Source organism: Hyperolius riggenbachi, chromosome 10, assembly GCF_040937935.1.
Source record: "Hyperolius riggenbachi isolate aHypRig1 chromosome 10, aHypRig1.pri, whole genome shotgun sequence".
NCBI classification, from domain to species: Eukaryota; Metazoa; Chordata; class Amphibia; order Anura; family Hyperoliidae; genus Hyperolius; species Hyperolius riggenbachi.
Window position 1 is genome coordinate 290,300,029 of NC_090655.1, and position 23,483 is coordinate 290,323,511.

General features: G+C 47.7%; 1 protein-coding gene across 1 annotated transcript in view; it reads left to right on the forward strand.

The window, feature by feature from the left end:
* LOC137535590 (zinc finger protein 208-like) overlaps positions 1-4,856 on the forward strand; it is a 269,482-nt gene extending 264,626 nt beyond the window's left edge. The window contains exon 12 of the mRNA XM_068257441.1: positions 2,590-4,856. Coding sequence (XP_068113542.1) covers positions 2,590-4,188 — 1,599 coding nt within the window. The 3' untranslated portion in view covers positions 4,189-4,856. The remainder of the gene's footprint in view (positions 1-2,589) is intronic.
* Positions 4,857-23,483: the final 18,627 nt, after the last annotated feature.

Sequence of the window (23,483 nt, forward strand, 5' to 3'; positions counted from 1 at the left end):
GGTCCGAATAGTAGTAACCACGGTGGAGTCCGTGATCTGATTCGGATCACGGCGGTGGATAGTGAACAAATGCTTGTGACTCGAGGTTGTGAGGAGCATCCCTATTCACCGCATCTGACGCCTCGGCCTTGTGTGCCCTGTCCGAGGACCTGCACTTGTCCCCTGCTGGCTTTCGGGATTCCTCTGCTCTGCATACATGCGCGTCCCAGGTGGTTTCCTGGACAGCGAGGAGAGAGCCAGCGCATACCACAAAGGCTGCATCTGAAACGACCAACAGCTCACATGTGCAGCACCTCTAATAGGCTGTCTGCACACTTCACATTCAATTCAGATGCAAATCATATGCATAACTACTATTACTTACCATGCAAACGGGAAACTCAGGAATACAGGCTGGGAGCAGCTAACACAGGGCATGCATTTTCAGCCTGATAGAGGTGGTGCACGCCTGAGCAATTAACCAGTCAAATTGCAGCATGTTTATATGTATGCAGAACCTCCAAACCCCCCCTTCCAGGTGGTTTCCTAGTAAGGGTGCGCGTGTGATGTCAGATGCGTGACCTTACTAGAAACCCACGTGGGGCGTGCGCGTATGGAGAGTGGAAAGTGCCCAGAGCATCGGGGGACAAGCAGAGGCCGAGGATCGGTAATGTGTACCTTACACTGGGTACCCGGGGGGGGGGGGGCAAGCAGAGGCCGAGGAGCGGTAATGTATACCTTACACTGGGCACCGGGGGGGGGGGGGGCAAGCAGAGGCCGAGGAGCGGTAATGTATGCCTTACATTAGGCACCAGAGGGGGGGGGGAAACGAGCAGAGGCCCAGGAGCGGTAATGTATACCTTACACTGGGCACCGGGGGGTAGGGGGAAGGGTCAAGCAGCGGCCGAGGAGCGGTAATGTATACCTTACACTGGGCACCGGGGGGGAGGAGTTTCAAGCAGAGGCCGAGGAGCGGTAATGTATACCTTACACTGGGCACCGGGGGGGTGGGGACAAGCAGAGGCCGAGAACCGGTAATGTATACCTTACACTGGGCACCGGGGGGGTGGGGACAAGCAGAGGCCGCGGACCGGTAATGTATACCTTACACTGGGCACCGGACGAGGGAAAAGCAGAGGCCAAGGACCGGTAATGTACACCTTACACTGGTCCCCGGGGGGGGGGGGGGGGTGGAGGGACAAGTAGAGGCCGCGGACCGGTAATGTATGCCTTACACTGGGCACCGGGGGGGGGACAAGCAAAGGCTGAGGACCGGTAATGTATACCTTACACTGGGCACCGGGGGGGTGGGGACAAGCAGAGGCCGAGGACCGGTAATGTACACCTTACACTGGGCCCCGGGGGGGGGGGGGGGGGTGGGGACAAGCAGAGGCCGCGGACCGGTAATGTATGCCTTACACTGGGCACCGGGGGGGGGGGGGGGGAGGACAAGCAGAGGCTGAGGACCGCTAATATATACCTTACACTGGGCACCGGGGGAGGGAAGCAGAGGCAGAGGACCGGTAATGTGTACCTTACACTGGGCACCGGGGGGGGGGGGGGGGGTAGGGACAAGTAGAGGCCGCGGATCGGTAATGTATGCCTTACACTGGGCACCGGGGGGGGGGGGGGGAGACAAGCAGAGGCAGAGGACCGGTAATATATACCTTACACTGGGCACCGGGGGGGGGGCAAGCAGAGGCCGAGGACCGGTAATGTATACCTTACACTGGACACCGGGGGGGGGGAGGACAAGCAGAGGCCGCGGACCGGTAATGTGTACCTTACACTGGGCCCCAGGGGGGGGGGGGGGGCAGTGCTGGGAGTTTGGTCACGTTTATTGATTGTCGCAAAACTGTGACTTGTATGCATATATAATGCAAATTGTATGCAGATAAAATTTGTAAGGAAATGCATTTGATTGGCTGAATTCCTAGCCGCATGAAACTTTCATGCAAAGCAAAGTTGTTGTCCTGCGATTGGCTGCCTGTAATGAGCACAACCTTCTGCAGTTCTTAGTCGGGCTGATAACTAGTGATGGTCAGTGACATGCCTATTAATGAGAAGTGCTAATTATATGCTAATTATAAGCAAAGTTATGCAGCTGCTGCATTTGGTCCATTTCCAATCTGCATAAACTTTGCACCAACTTGGAATTCTCAGCAGCTCACTGACCCCCCCCTAATGATAATTGCTCCTCCCCTCAGAATTCTCTAACAGGAAAGTGATGATGTTTCTCTATTTGCAGCGCGGAGTCCCGGCATCAGGAACCTCTCAGAGACTCGTCTCTCTGTATCCACAGACTGTACAGCGGATGATGATGTCACTGGACAAGAGTCTCCTGCAGATATCCTGGTCACCCCAAATATTCCCCCAGACTCCCCTCACCTGTCTAACCCTGAGGGGCCTCATACCCAGCACAGCTCTCCCCCTGCTGGAGGGTCTTATTCCTGCTCCATGTGTGGGAAATGTTTTGTATGGAAATCACAGCTTGTCAATCATGAGAAATCTCACACTGCCTGGAAGCCCTTTTCATGTGCCGAGTGTGGGAAATGTTTTCTATGGAAATCGCAGCTTCTCATACATGAGAGATCTCACACTGATAAGAAGCCCTATTCATGCACTGAGTGTGGGGAATGTTTTTTATATAAATCACAGCTTGTTGCACATGAAAAATCTCACACTGGAGAGATGCCCTATTCATGTGCTGAGTGTGGGAAATGTTTTTTATATAAATCGCAGCTAGCCACACATGAAAGATCTCACACTGGAGAGATGCCCTATTCATGTGCTGAGTGTGGGAAATGTTTTTTATATAAATCGCAGCTAGCCACACATGAAAGATCTCACACTGGTGAGAAGCCCTATTCATGTGCTGAGTGTGGGAAATGTTTTGCACAGAAATCACAGCTTGCCAGGCATGAGAGATCACATACTGGTGAGAAGCCCTATTCATGTGCTGAGTGTGGGGAATGTTTTGCAGATAAATCCCATCTTGTCACACATGAGAGATCTCACACTGGAGAAATGCACTATTCATGTGCTGAGTGTGGGAAATGGTTTGCGCAGAAATCACAGCTTCAAATTCATGAGATATCTCACACTGGTGAGAAGCCATATTCATGTGCTGAGTGTGGGAAATGTTTTGAACGGAAATCACAGCTTGTTGTACATGAGAGATCTCACACTGGAGAGAAGCCATATTCATGTGCTGAGTGTGGGAAATGTTTTGTACAGAAGTCTCATCTTGTCAATCATGAGAAAACGCACACTGGTGAAAAGCCCTATTCATGTGCTGAGTGTGGGAAATGTTTTGGAACTAAAGGAAGCTTTGTCAGGCACGAGGCAATTCACACTGGTGAGAAGCCCTATCCATGTGCTGAGTGTGGGAAATGTTTTGTACAGAAATCAGATCTTGTCATACATGAGAAATCACACACTGGACAGAAGCCCTATTCATGTGCTGGGTGTGGGAAATGTTTTAGGCAGAAAACAAAGCTTGTTATACACGAGAGATCTCACACTGGAGAGAAGCTGTATTCCTGTTCTGAGTGTGGGAAATGTTTTAGAACAAAAGGAAGTCTTGTCTATCATGAGAGATCTCACACAGATGAGATAATCTATTCATGTGCTGAGTGTGGAAAATGTTTTGCAAAGAAATATCATCTTGTCATTCATGGGAGATCCCACACTGGTGAGATGCAATATTCCTGTGCTGAGTGTGAGAAATGTTTTGTATGGAAATCGGAGCTTGTCAGACATGTGAGATCTCACACTGGAGATAAGCCCTATTCATGTTGTGAGTGTGGAAAATATTTTTTGTGTAAATCAGAGCTTGACAGACATGTGAGAACTCACACTGGAGAGAAGCCATATTCATGTGCTGAGTGTGGGAAATGTTTTGGACAGAAATCAGGCCTTGTCAGACATGAGAGATTTCACACTGGTGAGAGGCCCTATTCATGTGCTGAGTGTGGGAAATGTTTTGCACTTAAAACACAGCTGGTAAATCATGAGAGATCTCACACTGGTGAGAAACCCTATTCTTGTACTGTGTGTGGGAAATGTTTTGTTCAGAGAACAGGCCTTGTCACACATGAGAGATCTCACACTGGTGAAAAGCCCTATTCATGTGCTGAGTGTGGGAAATGTTTTGTACGGAAGTCAAACCTTATCAGTCATAAGAAATCTCACACTGGTGATAAGTAAGGAATGGTGAAAATGTTACCTGCAGTGAACCTGAAGTGGACACAGCATACTGCTCTCCATCAAAGCATCTGGAAAGTCACAGCCAGGGTCCCGTCCATGCAGGCGGGCACACTGTGGGATGGTAGTGCTAATATAATACAAGTTCAGGGTCAATGCAGCTAGCTATCAGGAGATTTTGGAGCACTTCATGCTTCCATCTGCTGAAAAGATTTATGGAGATGAAGATTTCATTTTTCAGCACGACCTGGCACCTGTTCACAGTGCCAAAACCACTGGTAAATGGTTTACTGACCATGGTATTACTGTGCTCAGTTGGCCTGCCAACTCTCCTGACCTGAACCCCATAGAGAATCTGTGGGATATTGTGAAGAGAAAGTTGAGAGACGCAAGACCCAACACTCTGGATGAGCTTCAGGCCGCTATTGAAGCATCCTGGGCCTCCATAACATCTGAGCAGTGCCACAGGCTGATTGCCTCCATGCCACGCCGCATTGAAGCAGTCATTTCTGCAATAGGATTCCCGACCAAGTATTGAGTGCATAACTGAACATAATTATTTGAAGGTTGGCATTTTTTTGTTTTAAAAACACTTTTCTTTTATTGGTCGGATGAAATATGCTAATTTTTTGAGATAGGAAATTTGGGGTTTTCATGAGCTGTATGCCAAAATCATCAATATTAAAACAATAAAAGGCTTGAACTACTTCAGTTGTGTGTAATGAATCTAAAATATATGAAAGTCTAATGTTTATCAGTACATTACAGAAAATAATGAACTTTATCACAATATGCTAATTTTTTGAGAAGATCCTGTATAATCCCATAAATAAACCCAATATACATACTATATAAAAATACATACATGTATATAAAAAACATATATATACAGGGGAGGCGCATGCGCGGCGGATCCAAGAGAGACAGAGCTCCGGCCCGTCCCCGCACTGAAACCGCCGCTATCCGCTCCCTCTCCGCTCCAAAAGCTCGGCGGATACGGAGATCATCTCCCTGCACAGATGGCTACAAAAACAGCCCCCAAACCAGCCGCACAAGCCGGATCCATGGATCGGTCCATCCGCCCTCCTCCCTCCCAAGATGGTGCCGACCACGCTGCTCCTGCAGGCTCTGCACCCGCTCTCCATACCTCACAGCAGCAGCACACTGGAACGGCCTCACAGCCTGCAGGGGAGACACCGCTGACTGCAGCAATGCTGGAGGTAACACTAGACAAGCATTATCACGCTCTGCATGATTCACTGCAGCAAGTAATACTCTCTGCCATTAAAGACCTTAAGGGGGACATTACATCTTTAGGTGAACGCACCAACAGCTTAGAGGCAAAGATGGACACTCTAACCATTAAACAGCACGAATTAGAGGATGAGCAGCATATTATACAGAATGACTTGAAAGCTATTAGATCTGCTCAGGAAGACAGTGAGAATAGAGACAGGAGACAGAATATCAGAATCAAAGGCATGTCCGCAGCGATCACACCTGATCTCCTAAAACCGCATCTCACTGAACTCTATAACTCTATAGTGCCAAGTGAATTCTGGCGAATGGATCGTGCTCACCGATCCTTGGGAGAACGGCAACTGACAGCACGCCGTCCCAAGGATGTAATAATATGACTCCATTACTATGAAGCGAAAGAAGCCTTAATGTGTGCCCTACGCAATACCCCCAAAGTGCCATTTAAAGGAGATGAACTGTCGATTTACAACGACTTGTCAATTATCACTCTGAACAAAAGGAGGGCCCTCAAACCTGTTACGCAATTGCTAAATGACGCAAAAATCCCCTATAAATGGGGGTTCCCATTCCGCCTTATGCTTAGCAGATTAGGGGCTCAGTTCACACTTACCGACTTAGATGATGCTCCTATGTTCCTGAAGCAATCGGGTCTCCGACTACCGTCAATATTACCTGTGCAACACTCTTTCTCTTCATCTGCCAGATCCCCACCACGAAAGATTCGGCATGTATCCGAGTGGAACAAACCCCCTGTACGCAGCCTCACTTACCCTGAACATCAGGATGAAATGGAAGCTCTGCCTAGTTGAACTATCCATACAGGGAAATTGTTAATGGCGGATTAGCGGGACTCTATAAGCCTTCCCCATCTGATATAACTAGCCCACAATAACCCATGATCTCCTTAACCTTTCTTAAACTGGGGATCGGGCTCTGGACTCTGAGGGTTCTTTCTTGGGCCCCTACATGTACCTCCGAAAAAGTGCCTATGAGACTGCCTGGCCCCCTAGAGGACCGGTCACCCTCTGGCACTTTAACCTTTTACAACTAATTTTAGTTGTCCTTACCTGTTGCCACAACCTATACAGTGGCTATCAAAATTTTTGCTTTGCTCAAAAGGCGTTATATTGCATATTTGTGATTTATGTATATACACTTTTTCTTCCTTTCTTCTATACACTTCCATGCTATGTTAGGATTCTATACTTAAGGGTTACCAGTCGCCTACTTGTTAATTCACTTCTCTTTCTAGATAATGGTTAAGCTCTATATGTTAAACACTAAGGGCCTTAATGTTCCTCAAAAAAGAATGTCTCTTCTGAGAAACCTGCGGAGACTTGATGTAGATCTAGCCTTCCTTCAGGAGACACACTTGACCCCTCAAGACTCCGTACGCCTCCACAATAAATATTATACTGACGTGTTCCTAGCTTCTGGGTCTAAAAAAAGAGCTGGGGTAGCACTAATCTGCAAGAAAGGATTTCCCCTACAAGTAGAAAAAATTATACGTGATGACAAAGGACACTTCTTGATTTTATTGGGTTCCCTCGCAGGTAAACCAATTACACTAGCAAACGTATATGTTCCAAACACACAACAACTTTCCTTCTTGTCCTCTTTCCTCACCAAACTGCAAAAGAATGCTAAGGGTACAATTATCTTGGGAGGGGACTTCAACCTGGCCTTTTCCTCCATTAAAGATAGAAGCAAAAATATTTCCCCGTCCTCATTCGCTTCACACGACCGAAACTCCCGTAACTTTTGTATACTCCTCCGAAAGTTCGGCTTATTAGACCTATGGAGAATAGTCAACCCAACAATGACTGACTTCATATTCTTCTCTCACCCCCCATGCATGACATTCACAAATCAACTATTTCTTTGCCAAAGCCCAACTCCTCCCCATTCTAACTGATGCTTCTATAATCTCCACCGCCTGGTCTGATCACCAAGCAGTCCTAGTAGATATTGACTGGTGGTCCAACCCACATAAACCAATGCACTGGAGACTAAATGAATCCCTATTAAAAGACAAATTGATCACTTCAAAATGTCTAGAGGAACTACAATCATTTTTTGAAACAATTACTGGCTCAGTACCATCGCTTGGCCTAGTCTGGGAATCCCATAAAGCTTTCATTAGGGGCTTTTTTATTGCACAGGGCTCTAGAAAAAAAAACAATACACCTCAAACAAACTCAAAGAACTAAATATATCCCTCGCAAAAGCATTTAACGTATATAAACAACAACCTACACAGGAGAACTTCTCGGCTATTCAGCAACTTAAACTAGATATTCGCACTCTCCAATCCTCCCAACTTGAAAAAAGCCTTAAATGGACCAGACAGTTGTTTTTTGAGAGAGGCAATAAACCGCACACTATCTTAGCTCGAAAGCTTAATCCACAAAATTCCCAACACACAATCTACGCAATGAAGGATCCTCAGGGTGTCACCCATTATGATCCGACTAAAATTGCAAATATATCTGCCTCTTTCTATAAACAACTTTATAACTTACCAGATCCATCCACCAGCCCACAATTTCCTGAAAAAATATCAAGTTTTTTGGAACAGCTCCACCTCCCCAAACTAACGGATCAAGACCGTACTGCTCTGAACACCCCTTTCACCACGACCGAGATACTAGACGTCCTCAAAAAATTACCCTCCTCTAAATCCCCAGGACATGACGGCGTCCCCTACTCATATTATAAATACTTTCAATCAGTTCTCATTCCACATTTAACTGACATGGCCAATAAAATAATGAGGGGTGAACTCCCACCCAATACAATTCTTAACTCACTTATCACAGTCATCCCTAAGGACGGAAAAGATCCCCAACTCCCCCAAAGCTATAGACCCATCTCCCTCTTAAATTCTGACTTAAAAATCATTACTAAAACCATAGCTAATCGTCTTAACCCCATATTAATTAGACTCCTAAATAACGACCAGGTAGGTTTCATCCAAGGCCGTCAAGCGGGAGATAATACGCGTAGAGCTATAAACTTAATATCTATAATGAGTAGAACCACCAGGTCTTCTCTGCTTCTAAGTTTGGATGCAGAGAAGGCCTTTGACCGACTGAACTGGTCATTTCTTTTCAAAGTACTTGAACACCAAGGCTTTACAGGTCCCTTCATGCACCTAATTAGATTTCTATATTCGAGCCCAACAGCCTCAATCAAGCTACCCTTTGCCCCCCTAACCCCTTCCAAAATCGCAATGGCACAAGACAGGGCTGCCCCCTCTCCCCACTCCTATTTGCCCTCAGCATCGAGCCTCTTGCAGAAGCAATTAGACAAAATGTTAACATAAACAGGGTTAACCATGGTAAGCACGAGTATAAGATCTCCTTATTTGCAGACGACATTCTACTGACCATTGTAAACCCACTTACCTCATTACCAGCTTTACATGACACCCTATCTTTATTTGAGTCTTTATCTGGTTTCAAACTGAATCAGGATAAAACTGAAGCCTTATCTATAAAAGTACCCCCAGACCTCCTTACCTCTCTACAAAGTAGCTTTCCCTATAAATGGCAAACCCACTCCCTAAAATACCTAAGAATCCACCTTACTCCCACTTATAGTACTATATACAAATGCAATTTCCCATCCCTTATACAACGAATCATGCAAGATTTACACAAATGGACTGCCTACAAGATTTCTTGGCTAGGCCGAATATACGCTTTGAAAATGAATATCTTGCCCCGTCTCTTATATCTTTTTGAAACCCTTCCAGTACTGATACCACCCTACCAATTGACGACTCTGGTAAACGGTGGCTGTTTGTAAATAGCTCCTAAAATGGGGTCTCTTTTAATGATCTTCCAATTATTCAGGATGCTATTTCTAACTTCTTTGTGCATGGGAGTATACTCAAAAGTGAATGATGCTCTTTCATCTTTACTCCTATCATCCTTTATACCCCTCTTCCTCTGTAGAAGATTATAACTTATGCCATGTAACGCATTTTATCTTTTTAGAGCTTGCAAGGCTGTGGTTTTCCGTGTTTGCTTGGCAGGACACACGGAAACGCAGCTTAGCATTTTCCTATGCTTTGCTGCCATCTAGTGGCTGCAGCACTGTTAGACGCACAGAGCTATGTGCGCCGGTGCTGCAGCCAGCGTGGAACGCCCGAGCTTCCGGGCGGAAGACGTCAGATGACGTCAACCTCCCGGAAGTGAGGACGTACGGCGGGGACCCGCACGCCTAGCACCATGGGTAGTTTCCCACATAATATATACGGCGAGAGCCCACAATATGGCGTGCGCATTGCCTCTGAAGACGCTCAAGAGAGCGAAACGGTCGTAAGGCGGCCCCCACTGCTCCCACCTCACCCCACAGCCACATGGAGTAACGGGTAGGACAATTTTTATCAACTTTGTGTCGCTATGCTAACCGCATGAAGCCGCAAGAATAAAGCTTTTTTACTGCTACGCGTTTGCATGTGCCGACTTTCCTCTTGCATTCTGCTTACCATGACCTGCTGTTTTCAAGCCTGAGCACGCTATTTGTAGCATGACCCGTTACCAATCCTCTTAAAGGCAACCTACTTTAGTCTCTGTGCATGTTGATCGACAGTTGCAGTGCCGGTTCTGTTTATCTACTTAAGTGTTGTTACAATTGACGACTCTACAAGCGGCCTTCCATAAATTTGTCTGGAACCATAGACGACCAAGAGTCCACAAAAACATCCTTCTCTCTCCTAGAGAACAAAGGGGTCTTGGGTTACCACATATACGCTACTACTACTATGCTGCTCACCTACGTCAGCTATCTGAATGGTCCGACCTAAAAGTATTCACAAAATGGGGCCTCAGAGAAGCAACTAATATGCTCCCTGTTTCATTAGCTTCTTTACTATGGACACAAACTCTACCCAAAATACAACAGCAGCAACTTATACTCCCCACAATTAAATGCACACTACATATCTGGCGCATCACCGCCCCTATGGCCAGGTTGAAGTCCTCTCCTTCACCATTATTGCCAATACTGGGCAATCCCTCTTTCAAACCAGGCCTTTCTGAGTCCTTCATGAGCACTTGGTATAAACTGGGATATTTTAACCTTAAAGATTGGATACACCCCCTCACAGGTAAAGCACGAACCAGATCACAACTTGAAAACAAAATCTCCTTCACCCCTCAATTGATTATGGAGCATAATCAGATTATTCATTTCATCCACTCAGCTATTCATAAATCTGATACTACGCTACATTTCTCTCCTTTTGAGCGACTATGTGACAGTGCAGGACATCAGAAAGGCCTGATTTCCTAAATTTATGTCATGTTGTTGACTAAATCTGGATCTTGGTCACCAGACCACTCTTACATGGCAAAATGGTCATCTGCAATCTCCACATCTATATCCTTGGATGACTGGCTCGAGATATGGGACAATGCCAAACGATCTTTAATGTGTATACAAATCAGGGAGACTATATACAAAATTCTATTTTGTTGGTACCTTACACCAGAAATTCTATCAAAAGCCTACCCAGGTACGTCTGACCTATGTTGGAGAGGATGCAATAACAAAGGCACCCAAGAACACATCTTCTGGTTCTGCCCTCTTCTCTCCCCTCTGTGGAGTAAAATACAAGAACTTATCCACTCCACTACTGGTGTCATGATACCTCTTGACCCCCTCCACATGCTCTTAGGCAAACCAATCCCAAGGATAAACAAACATACGAATCGTTTAATTACCCATATTATAACAGCAACTAGATGGCTATAGCCTCTTCATGGAAGAAAATAGCTCCACCAGACATCTCGGAGGTCATCCTCAAAGTCAATTGGACTAGATCCATGGAACAATTGACAGCTTCTCTGAGAGATACAGAAAATAACTTCCATAAAATGTGGGACTCATGGCCCTATACATCCCCTGTCTATCAACCCCCATAAAAATATAGCTCCACGTCTAGATTAGCCCTGAAGAGATCTCATGACACCAGAGAGATACTATATTATCCTATTATCTTTTAGAATAACATTGGGCCCTAAACCAAATCAAAGGCACTGGCTAAGCCTTTCTCCTTCTTTTCTCTTCTATTTCCTATATCCCTGGTAGCAAGAAGCATCGCCTCGTCTTCCTCGCTCCAGTTGATTTCCCTACATACCCCTCCCCCACCCCCCTCCCCTACAACCTCTTCCTCTTAGCTTTAAAAGTTTACTTTCCTCTCTTAGCGATTGATATAATTTTCTATAGAGAGAATAAGCTTCCTTTTTCCTCCAATAGGTTAGGTTTATATAAACTTTATAAATACTACCAGTAACAAGCATTCAGGATGAGAACAACACCCACAACTCACCGCCACCGAAGATGCACTCCCAATCTTATTGGACTTCCACGCTATTTGTTAGACGATTGTTTCCTCCATAAGATTATCTAAGCAATCTTCTCCACGCCTGATGTGAAATGTCTCTATTGCTATTACAAAGTACTATTGACATTCCTACTCTAATGTTATATATGTTGTTACCGTGATATCTGTTGATAATATGCTTTTTTACTTTTCCTACTCATGTTAAAAACTTGTATGATGCATCTATTGATCAGATGGAAATCAATAAAAAAAAAAGTATAACAAAAACATATATATACAAAAAGGGTATTTGATATCAAGTACTAATGATAATAAATATAACATTACTCCCATCTAATAATAAATAAATTATTGCACAATTTCCAAGTGGATCAAGAAATATTTGAAAAACAAATTTTGGTGTATATATATATATATTTGTGCTGAATAGTGCTCCATAGTAAGACTGATTGATGATCCAACCAGAAGAATCCAAAAAGTGACCGTGCTTGGAAGTGCTTGCAGCGATAATAAATGCTGGAAAAAACTAGAAAAACACAACAATTAATATAAACTGAAACTAATTGAAAGGTGACATCACCAAAATATAATACACCAAAAAACATGATGGTGAAAAACGTGAGCCCTGCCTCTCAATACTCACCAACTGAGGCCTGGGCATACGATACTATAAATGAATGCCACAAATACCTGGTGTATGTAATACATAACCCAATCATTGAACATAATTCATAAACAATACCCAAGTGCCACCGAAGTGCTAGACAAGTGCAGAGCCAGATGAAGACTCTAAAAAACACAACATATATTGTAGTATAACCGTACTCAGAGCTGGGACAAGGTCCTCCAGCACCCAAGGCTGAGACACCAAAGTGCGCCCCTCCATCCCTCCCACCCCAGCCGCCACACACTGATTGCTATTAGATTAAGAGGCACCCCAGGGCCCCCAACACCTTTTTCTCTAGTTATCTGGCTTGCAGTCACTGCTATGTATCCCCTTTTCTTATTTCTTTGTGCTTCAAACACAATTGGGAATGACAACTGAATGAATTGTGCGCCCCCTCCTACACTGCGCCCTGAGGCTGGAGCCTCTTCAGCCTCGGCCCGGCCCTGACCGTACTCACCAACGGTTCATGTAAAAACTTTTTGTTGATATAAAAATCCAACACCACTTGGCATACAATGTGCAGCCACCACTCACAAATACAATAAATATAAACCATACTCACATCCAATTAACTGATTTTACCACAACTTGATATCTCCAGACACGGAAGATTAAGCCATACTACAGTCTGTTGGAAACATTCAAAAGGAAAAAAGCACAAAATTAAGCACATGCAACACACATTATTGTACAGAACAACCCCATCACAATACAAGTATCCACCAATTGCTCATATGCAACCTATTTATTGGGGCAAGAAACACCCAAAGCTCGCATCTTCATTAAGCCCCATTGGGCTCCTAGTCTGGAGTCTGTAGATCCACCTCCGTTCTGCTCGTAATAATTTGTTTGTAATGTCTCCTCCTCGATTGTTCATTTTGACTGTTTCTAATCCACAGAATAGCCAATCTTTAAGCGATCCACCATGCGTATTGAGGGCGTGTGTTGCTAATGTGGTTAATGTCTTGCCTTCCTCTTTATCTATAGCGGCCAATTTGGCCACTGAGTTATGCTTTTGTAAGCGTGTTTTAAGTGCTTTTTTTGTCTGTCCAATATATTGCCAGCCACATGGACATTGTAGCATATAAATTACTGCTGCAGTTTTACAATTAATAAAATCATTGATATAATATTGTTTCCCTCTGTGTCTGTTATGGACTATTTTGTTTTTTTTTCAACAATATCATATCAATGATTTCATTCATTGTAAAACTGCAGCAGTAATTTATATGCTACAATGTCCATGTGGCTGGCAATATATTGGACAGACAAAAAATGCACTTAAAACACGCTTACAAAAGCATAACTCAGGTGTGTGTGTGTGTGTGTGTGTGTGTGCGTGCGTGCGTGCGTGCGTGCGTGCGTGCGTGCGTGCGTGCGTGCGTGCGTGCGTGTGTGTGTTGAGCAAATAAAATAAAAACAAACCTGAATGCAAAGACAACTCAGCAGGGCAATGCCTAGTGTAGAACAGGAACCGCCCCATGGGCTGGGAATGTCCAGGGGGATGAAGATAAATGGGCTACTAGAACGCCCCCTCTGTCAGACTAACAGCATGATGCACTGATGAAGCCCACGTGACTAAGTGGGCGTAACGCATATGCAGGCGTGGTCACCAAGCGGACAGAGTTAGAGCGTGGAGCCTGGCGTCACCCACCGTGCAAGCGGAGCTCAGAGTCCGGCCGGCCAGAGAAAACACCTCGTCGGAACCCCGGATATCACAGTGTCGGCAGCGTGAGCTGCGGGACACCGCAACCACAAGCCCATAGAGTGGGTGACAGCACGAGGGGATAGAAGAGGTGGTGAGTGCTGCTAAGCAGCGTGGCTAAAGCTTAAGGGAATATTCCTCTAATGCAATAACGTCTTTGAGCCTAAGAAGGAGATTTTGAAATAGCATGTTTATGGTGTAATTTTTGCTACAAGTGTACCCACTGATGGGGTAACGAGCCAGGAGGGACTTTATGAGGCAAATAGATTATTGGACTGTGCAATCGAGATCTGTGGACGATAAGATGATCACAGCAGCACACCAACTATTTCCTATCTAAGAACCTGTTTGCTCCTATTTTGGTGACTTGTATGAGGACTTCCATTCATGTCATACTAGCCAACAGCACTGCATCTGGCCAGAGACTGTGCTTCGTGTATGCTTGGTGTGTGAATGTGAGGAGCGTTCCAATTTCTAGGCAGGGCATTTTTAGGGGGGGGGGGCGTGGGGTTTAACCCTCCTGGCGGTAACCCCGAGCTGAGCTTGGGATAAGCCGCTCCGGAAGATATCTCAGCCCCTGGTGGGGCGATTCGCCCCATTTAAAGTGCTGTACGCGCAGCTAGTACTTTGCTGGCCGTGCGTACAGCTAGATCGCTGCCACTGCACGGCGATCGCCCACACACAGCAGCAGAAGAGGCCCCCCCGCCAGAGCCCTGCGCTGCCCGGACGAATGATTTCCAGGCAACGCTAAGGGCTGGATCGGAGGCGTCTGACGTCAGGACGTCCATGACGTCATTCCGATTGTCGCCATGGTGACAGGAAAAGCCAAACAGGGGAACGCGCTATATACGCGTTCCCCTGTTTGCTATTGATGCCGGTGACGATCGCACTAGAGGGACACATGCGCCCTCTAGTGTTGTGTCATGTAGCTACCACTCTGGTAGCTTTACATGAAACAAAAACAAAATGTATTTCTGCCTATTTGGCAGAATTAATTAACCGCCAAGAAGGTTAATGGGAACTGCGTGTATTTTGATACCAATAAATTCTGATATGCAAGATTGAGAATTTAAAGGTTTCTTTTTATGAGGCGTTTAACCACTTGAGCCCCAGAGGTTTATACCCTCCTAGTGACCAGGCCATTTTTTTTACAATTCGGCACTTCACAACTTTATTGCTCGGTCGTACAACTTACCACCCAAATGAAATGTACCTCCTTTTCTTCTCACAAATGGAGCTTTGTTTTTGTGGTATTTGATTGCTGCTGCTATTTTTATTTTTTATTATATTAATCAAAGAAGACCAAAATGTTGTAAAGAAAAATATTTTTTACTTTGTTGTAAAAATTTTCAAATAAACTTGAATTTATACTTCATAGAAGTTTTTGCCAAAATGTATTTTGCTACATGTCTGATGGGAAAAAAATCCACTAAGGCCTGGTGCACACCAAAACCCGCTAGCAGATCCACAAAATGCTAGCAGATTTAGAAACGCTTTTTCTTCTTTTTCTGTAGCGTTTCAGCTAGCATTTAGCGGTTTTGGGAAGCGTTTTTGGTGTAGTAGATTTCATGTATTGTTACAGTAAAGCTGTTACTGAACAGCTACTGTAACAAAAAACGCGTGGCAAACCGCTCTGAAGTGCCGTTTTTCAGAGCGGTTTGCGTTTTTCCTATACTTAACATTGAGGCAGAAACGCATCCGCAATCCAAAATCTGCAGCAGCCCGAGAGTATGCGGTTCTGCAAAACGCCTCCCGCTCTGGTGTGCACCAGCCCATTGAAATACATTACCCAAGCGGATCTGCACCCGAAAGCGGATCGCAAACCGCAGCCAAAACGCTCTGGTGTGCACTAGGCCTAAGTGTATATTTATTGGTTTTTATAAAAGTTATAGCGTTTACAAGCTATGGTACACAAAAAAAAAAAATATGCAGTTTGAAGCAGCTCTGACTTTCTGAGCACCTGTCATGTTTCTGCTAGAATGCCAGAATAGCATAAATACCCCTCAATCGACCCCATTTTGGAAAGAAGACACCCCAAGGTATTCATGGTGAGTTCATAGAATACTTCATTTTCCACTAACTTGTGAAAAAAATAAAATATTCTATGAACTCACCATGAATACCGTGGGGTGTCTTCTTGCCAAAATGTGGTCACTTGTGGGGTATTTATACTGCCCTGACATTTTAGGGGCCCTAAACCATGATACGTAAAAATGCCCTGTGAAATGCTAAAGGTAGTTTTTAGAATTTGGGCCCCTTTGCGCAACTAGGCTGCAAAAAAAGTGTCACACATGGTATCGCCGTACTCAGGAGAAGTAGCGCAATGTGTCTTGGGGTATCTTTGTTTTTGCAGTCTAGCTGCGCAAAGGGGCCCAAAGTCCAATGAGCACCTTTCGGCTTTACAGGTGTGCTCACACTTTATAACTTTGTGTTATCTGACAGACGCGCAATGCTGCTGTCAGGATGCACGCCAGTGCACCACAAACAAGCAAGCAGCAATATAATAAATTCATTAACATTAACATTTATAAACTTTATTGAATGTTTCAAACCAAACTTTAACTTTTTTGCTTACCTGCTATTTTTGTTTTTTTTGCTTTTACTCTTAACCTTCCGAGGTGAAACTTCTCCTTCCCCCATGGGACAATATGCAAAGCACACAGAGATGTGACAAAGTACATTATGCACTTTATCCCATGTGAAATGAGGTTTCTACCAGCCCTATGTGTTAGGGTCCTTCAAAACCTCATATCTGGAGAGACTCTTGAGTTCCCTATGCTGTGTCCTGCGTTCCCTATGCTAATTATGTATCTGCATATCATACTTGCGGAAGCAGTCCCCTATGCATAGGCCAGGCTGATCGGGACAGTAATAACTGGTGTCACGTCTTATTCCACCCCTGCTACACACACATAGCTACATATTTGGGTTGAAAAAAGACATACGTCCATCAAGTTCAACCAGAGAACAAAGTACAACACCAGCCTGCTCCCTCACATACAGTATCCCTGCTGATCCAGAGGAAGGCACAGCACCAGCCTGCTCCCTCACATATCCCCGCTGATCCAGAGGAAGATACAACAGCAGCCTGCTCCCTCACATATCCCTGCTGATCCAGAGAAAGGAACAACACCAGCCTGCTCCCTCACATATTCCTGCTGATCCAGAGGAAGATACAACAGCAGCCTGCTCCCTCACATATCCCTGCTGATCCAGAGGAAGGCACAACACCAGCCTGCTCCCTCACATTTCCCTGCTGATCCAGAGAAAGGAACAACACCAGCCTGCTCCCTCACATATTCCTGCTGATCCAGAGGAAGATACAACAGCAGCCTGCTCCCTCACATATCCCTGCTGATCCAGAGGAAGGCACAACACCAGCCTGCTCCCTCACATATCCCTGCTGATGCAGAGGAAGGTACAACACCAGCCTGCATCCTCACATATCCCTGCTGATCCAGAGAAGGGCACACCACCCTGCACCCTCACATATCCCTGCTGATCCAGAGGAAGGTACAACACCAGCCTGCTTCCTCACATATCCCTGCTGATCCAGAGGAAGGCACAACACCAGCCTGCTCCCTCACATATCCCTGCTGATCCAGAGGAAGGTACAACACCAGCCTGCTCCGTCACATATCCCTGCTGATCCAGAGGAAGACACAACATTAGCCTGCTCCCTCACATATCCCTGCTGATCCAGAGGAAGGCAACACCAGCCTGCACCCTCACATATCCCTGCTGATCCAGAGGAGGGCACACCACCCTGCACCCTCACATATCCCTGCTGATCCAGAGGAAGGCACAACACCAGCCTGCACCCTCACATATCTCTGCTGATCCTGAGGAAGGTACAACTCCAGCCTGCTCCCTCACATATCCCTGCTGACCCAGAGGAAGGCACAACCCCAGCCTGCTCCCTAACATATCCCTGCTGATCCAGAGGAAGGCACAACACCAGCCTGCACCCTCACATATCCCTGCTGATCCAGAGGAAGGTACAACACCAGCCTGCTCCCTCACATATCCCTGCTGATCCAGAGGAAGACACAACACCAGCCTGCTTCCTCACATATCCCTGCTGATCCAGAGGAAGGCACAACATCAGCCTGCTCCCTCACATATTCCTGCAGATTCAGAGGAAGGTACAACACCAGCCTGCTCCCTCACATATCCCTGCTGATCCAGAGGAAGGCACAACACCAGCCTGCACCCTCACATATCCCTGCTGATCCAGAGGAAGGTACAACACCAGCCTGCTCCCTTACATATCCCTGCTGATCCAGAGGAAGGTACAACACCAGCCTGCTCCCTTACATATCCCTGCTGATCCAGAGGAAGGCAACACCAGCCTGCACCCTCACATATCCCTGCTGATCCAGAGGAAGGCACAACACCAGCCTGCTCCCTCACATATCCCTGCTGATCCAGAGGAAGGCACAACACCAGCCTGCTCCCTCACATATCCCTGCTGATCCAGAGTAGAAGGTACAACACCAGCCTGCACCCTCACATATCCCTGCTGATCCAGAGGAAGGTACAACACCAGCCTGCTCCCTCACATATCCCTGCTGATCCAGAGGAAGGCACAACACCAGCCTGCACCCTCACATATTCCTGCTGATCCAGAGGAAGGCACAACACCAGCCTGCACCCTCACATATCCCTGCTGATCCAGAGGAAGGTACAACACCAGCCTGCACCCTCGCATATCCCTGCTGATCCAGAGGAAGGCACAACACCAGCCTGCTCCCTCACATATCCCTGCTGATCCAGAGTAATGCACAACACCAGCCTGCACCCTCACATATCCCTGCTGATCCAGAGAAAGGCACAATACCAGCCTGCTCCCTCACATATCCCTGCTGATCCAGAGGAAGGCACAACACCAACCTGTACCCTCACATATCCCTGCTGATCCAGAGGAAGGCACAACACCAGCCTGCTCCCTCACATATCCCTGCTGATCCAGAGGAAGGCACAACACCAGCCTGCACCCTCACATATCCCTGCTGATCCAGAGGAAGGTACAACACCAGCCTGCTCCCTTACATATCCCTGCTGATTCAGAGGAAGGCACAACACCAGCCTGCTCCCTCACATATCCCTGCTGATCCAGAGAAAGGCACAACACCAGCCTGCTCTCTCACATATCCCTGCTGATCCAGAGGAAGGTACAACACCAGACTTCCCCCTCACATATCCCTGATGATCCAGAGGAAGGCACAACACCAGCCTGCTCCCTCACATATCCCTGCTGATCCAGAGGAAGGCACAACACCAGCCTGCTCCCTCACATATCCCTGCTGATCCAGAGAAAGGCACAACACCAGCCTGCTCTCTCACATATCCCTGCTGACCCAGAGAAAGTTACAACAGCAGACTTCCCCCTCACATATCCCTGATGATCCAGAGGAAGGCACAACACCAGCCTGCTCCCTTACATATCCCTGCTGATCCAGAGGAAGGCACAACACCCTGCTGGTCCAGAGGAAGGCACAACACCAGCCTGCTCCCTCACATATCCCTGCTGATCCAGAGGAAGGCAACACCAGCCTGCTCCCTCACATATCCCTGCTGATCCAGAGGAAGGCACAACACCAGCCTGCTCCCTCACATATCCCTGCTGATCCAGAGGAAGGTACAACACCAGCCTGATCCCACACATATCCCTGCTGATCCAGAGGAAGGTACACCAGCCTGCACCTTCACATATCCATGCTGATCCAGAGGAAGGTACACCAGCCTGCTCCCTCACATATCCCTGCTGATCCAGAGGAAGGCACAACACCAGCCTGCTCCCTCACATATCCCTGCTGATCCAGAGGAAGGTACAACACCAGCCTGCACCCTCACATATCCCTGCTGATCCAGAGGAAGGCACAACACCAGCCTGCTCCCTCACATATCCCTGCTGATCCAGAGGAAGCCACAACACCAGCCTGCACCCCCACATATCCCTGCTGATCCAGAGGAAGGTACAACACCAGCCTGCACCCTCACATATCCCTGCTGATCCAGAGGAAGACACAACACCAGCCTGCTCCCTCACATATCCCTGCTGATCCAGAGGAAAGTACAACACCAGCCTGTTCCCTCACATATCCCTGCTGATCCAGAGGAAGGTACAACACCAGCCTGCACCCTCACATATCCCTGCTGATCCAGAGGAAGGTACAACACCAGCCTGCACCCTCACATATCCCTGCTGATCCAGAGGAAGGCACAACACCAGCCTGCTCCCTCACATGTCCCTGCTGATCCAGAGAAAGGCACAACACCAGCCGGCACCCTCACATATTCCTGCTGATCCAGAGGAAGGCACAACACCAGCCTGCACCCTCACATATCCCTGCTGATACAGAGGAAGGTACAACGCCAGCCTGCACCCTCGCATATCCCTGCTGATCCAGAGGAAGGCACAACACCAGCCTGCTCCCTCACATATCCCTGCTGATCCAGAGTAATGCACAACACCAGGCTGCACCCTCACATATCCCTGCTGATCCAGAGAAAGGCACAACACCAGCCTGCTCTCTCACATATCCCTGCTGATCCAGAGGAAGGTACAACACCAGACTGCCCCCTCACATATCCCTGATGATCCAGAGGAAGGCACAACACCAGCCTGCTCCCTTACATATCCCTGCTGATCCAGAGGAAGGCACAACACCCTGCTGATCCAGAGGAAGGCACAACACCAGCCTGCACCCTCACATATCACTCCTGATCCAGTGGAAGGCACAACACCAGCCTGCACCCTCACATATCCCTGCTGATCCAGAGGAAGGCACAACACCAGCCTGCTCCCTCACATATCCCTGCTGATCCTGAGGAAGGTACAACACCAGCCTGCACCCTCACATATCCCTGGTGATCCAGAGGAAGGCACAACACCAGCCTGCTCCCTCACATATCCCTGCTGATCCAGAGGAAGGCACAACACCAGCCTGCACCCTCATGTATCCCTGCTGATCCAGAGGAAGGTACAACATCAGCCTGCACCCTCACATATCCCTGCTGATCCAGAGGATGGCACAACACCAGCCTGCACCCTCACATATCCCTGCTGATCCAGAGGAAGGCACAACACCAGCCTGCACCCTCACATCCCTGCTGATCCAGAGGAAGGTACAACACCAGCCTGCTCCCTTACATATCCCTGCTGATCCAGAGGAAGGCAACACCAGCCTGCACCCTCACATATCCCTGCTGATCCAGAGGAAGGCACAACACCAGCCTGCTCCCTCACATATCCCTGCTGATCCAGAGGAAGGCACAACACCAGCCTGCTCCCTCACATATCCCTGCTGATCCAGAGTAGAAGGTACAACACCAGCCTGCACCCTCACATATCCCTGCTGATCCAGAGGAAGGTACAACACCAGCCTGCTCCCTCACATATCCCTGCTGATCCAGAGGAAGGCACAACACCAGCCTGCACCCTCACATATTCCTGCTGATCCAGAGGAAGGCACAACACCAGCCTGCACCCTCACATATCCCTGCTGATCCAGAGGAAGGTACAACACCAGCCTGCACCCTCGCATATCCCTGCTGATCCAGAGGAAGGCACAACACCAGCCTGCTCCCTCACATATCCCTGCTGATCCAGAGTAATGCACAACACCAGCCTGCACCCTCACATATCCCTGCTGATCCAGAGAAAGGCACAATACCAGCCTGCTCCCTCACATATCCCTGCTGATCCAGAGGAAGGCACAACACCAACCTGTACCCTCACATATCCCTGCTGATCCAGAGGAAGGCACAACACCAGCCTGCTCCCTCACATATCCCTGCTGATCCAGAGGAAGGCACAACACCAGCCTGCACCCTCACATATCCCTGCTGATCAAGAGGAAGGTACAACACCAGCCTGCTCCCTTACATATCCCTGCTGATTCAGAGGAAGGCACAACACCAGCCTGCTCCCTCACATATCCCTGCTGATCCAGAGAAAGGCACAACACCAGCCTGCTCTCTCACATATCCCTGCTGATCCAGAGGAAGGTACAACACCAGACTTCCCCCTCACATATCCCTGATGATCCAGAGGAAGGCACAACACCAGCCTGCTCCCTCACATATCCCTGCTGATCCAGAGGAAGGCACAACACCAGCCTGCTCCCTCACATATCCCTGCTGATCCAGAGAAAGGCACAACACCAGCCTGCTCTCTCACATATCCCTGCTGACCCAGAGAAAGTTACAACAGCAGACTTCCCCCTCACATATCCCTGATGATCCAGAGGAAGGCACAACACCAGCCTGCTCCCTTACATATCCCTGCTGATCCAGAGGAAGGCACAACACCCTGCTGATCCAGAGGAAGGCACAACACCAGCCTGCTCCCTCACATATCCCTGCTGATCCAGAGGAAGGCAACACCAGCCTGCTCCCTCACATATCCCTGCTGATCCAGAGGAAGGCACAACACCAGCCTGCTCCCTCACATATCCCTGCTGATCCAGAGGAAGGTACAACACCAGCCTGATCCCACACATATCCCTGCTGATCCAGAGGAAGGTACACCAGCCTGCACCTTCACATATCCATGCTGATCCAGAGGAAGGTACACCAGCCTGCTCCCTCACATATCCCTGCTGATCCAGAGGAAGGCACAACACCAGCCTGCTCCCTCACATATCCCTGCTGATCCAGAGGAAGGTACAACACCAGCCTGCACCCTCACATATCCCTGCTGATCCAGAGGAAGGCACAACACCAGCCTGCTCCCTCACATATCCCTGCTGATCCAGAGGAAGCCACAACACCAGCCTGCACCCCCACATATCCCTGCTGATCCAGAGGAAGGTACAACACCAGCCTGCACCCTCACATATCCCTGCTGATCCAGAGGAAGACACAACACCAGCCTGCTCCCTCACATATCCCTGCTGATCCAGAGGAAAGTACAACACCAGCCTGTTCCCTCACATATCCCTGCTGATCCAGAGGAAGGTACAACACCAGCCTGCACCCTCACATATCCCTGCTGATCCAGAGGAAGGTACAACACCAGCCTGCACCCTCACATATCCCTGCTGATCCAGAGGAAGGCACAACACCAGCCTGCTCCCTCACATGTCCCTGCTGATCCAGAGAAAGGCACAACACCAGCCGGCACCCTCACATATTCCTGCTGATCCAGAGGAAGGCACAACACCAGCCTGCACCCTCACATATCCCTGCTGATACAGAGGAAGGTACAACGCCAGCCTGCACCCTCGCATATCCCTGCTGATCCAGAGGAAGGCACAACACCAGCCTGCTCCCTCACATATCCCTGCTGATCCAGAGTAATGCAC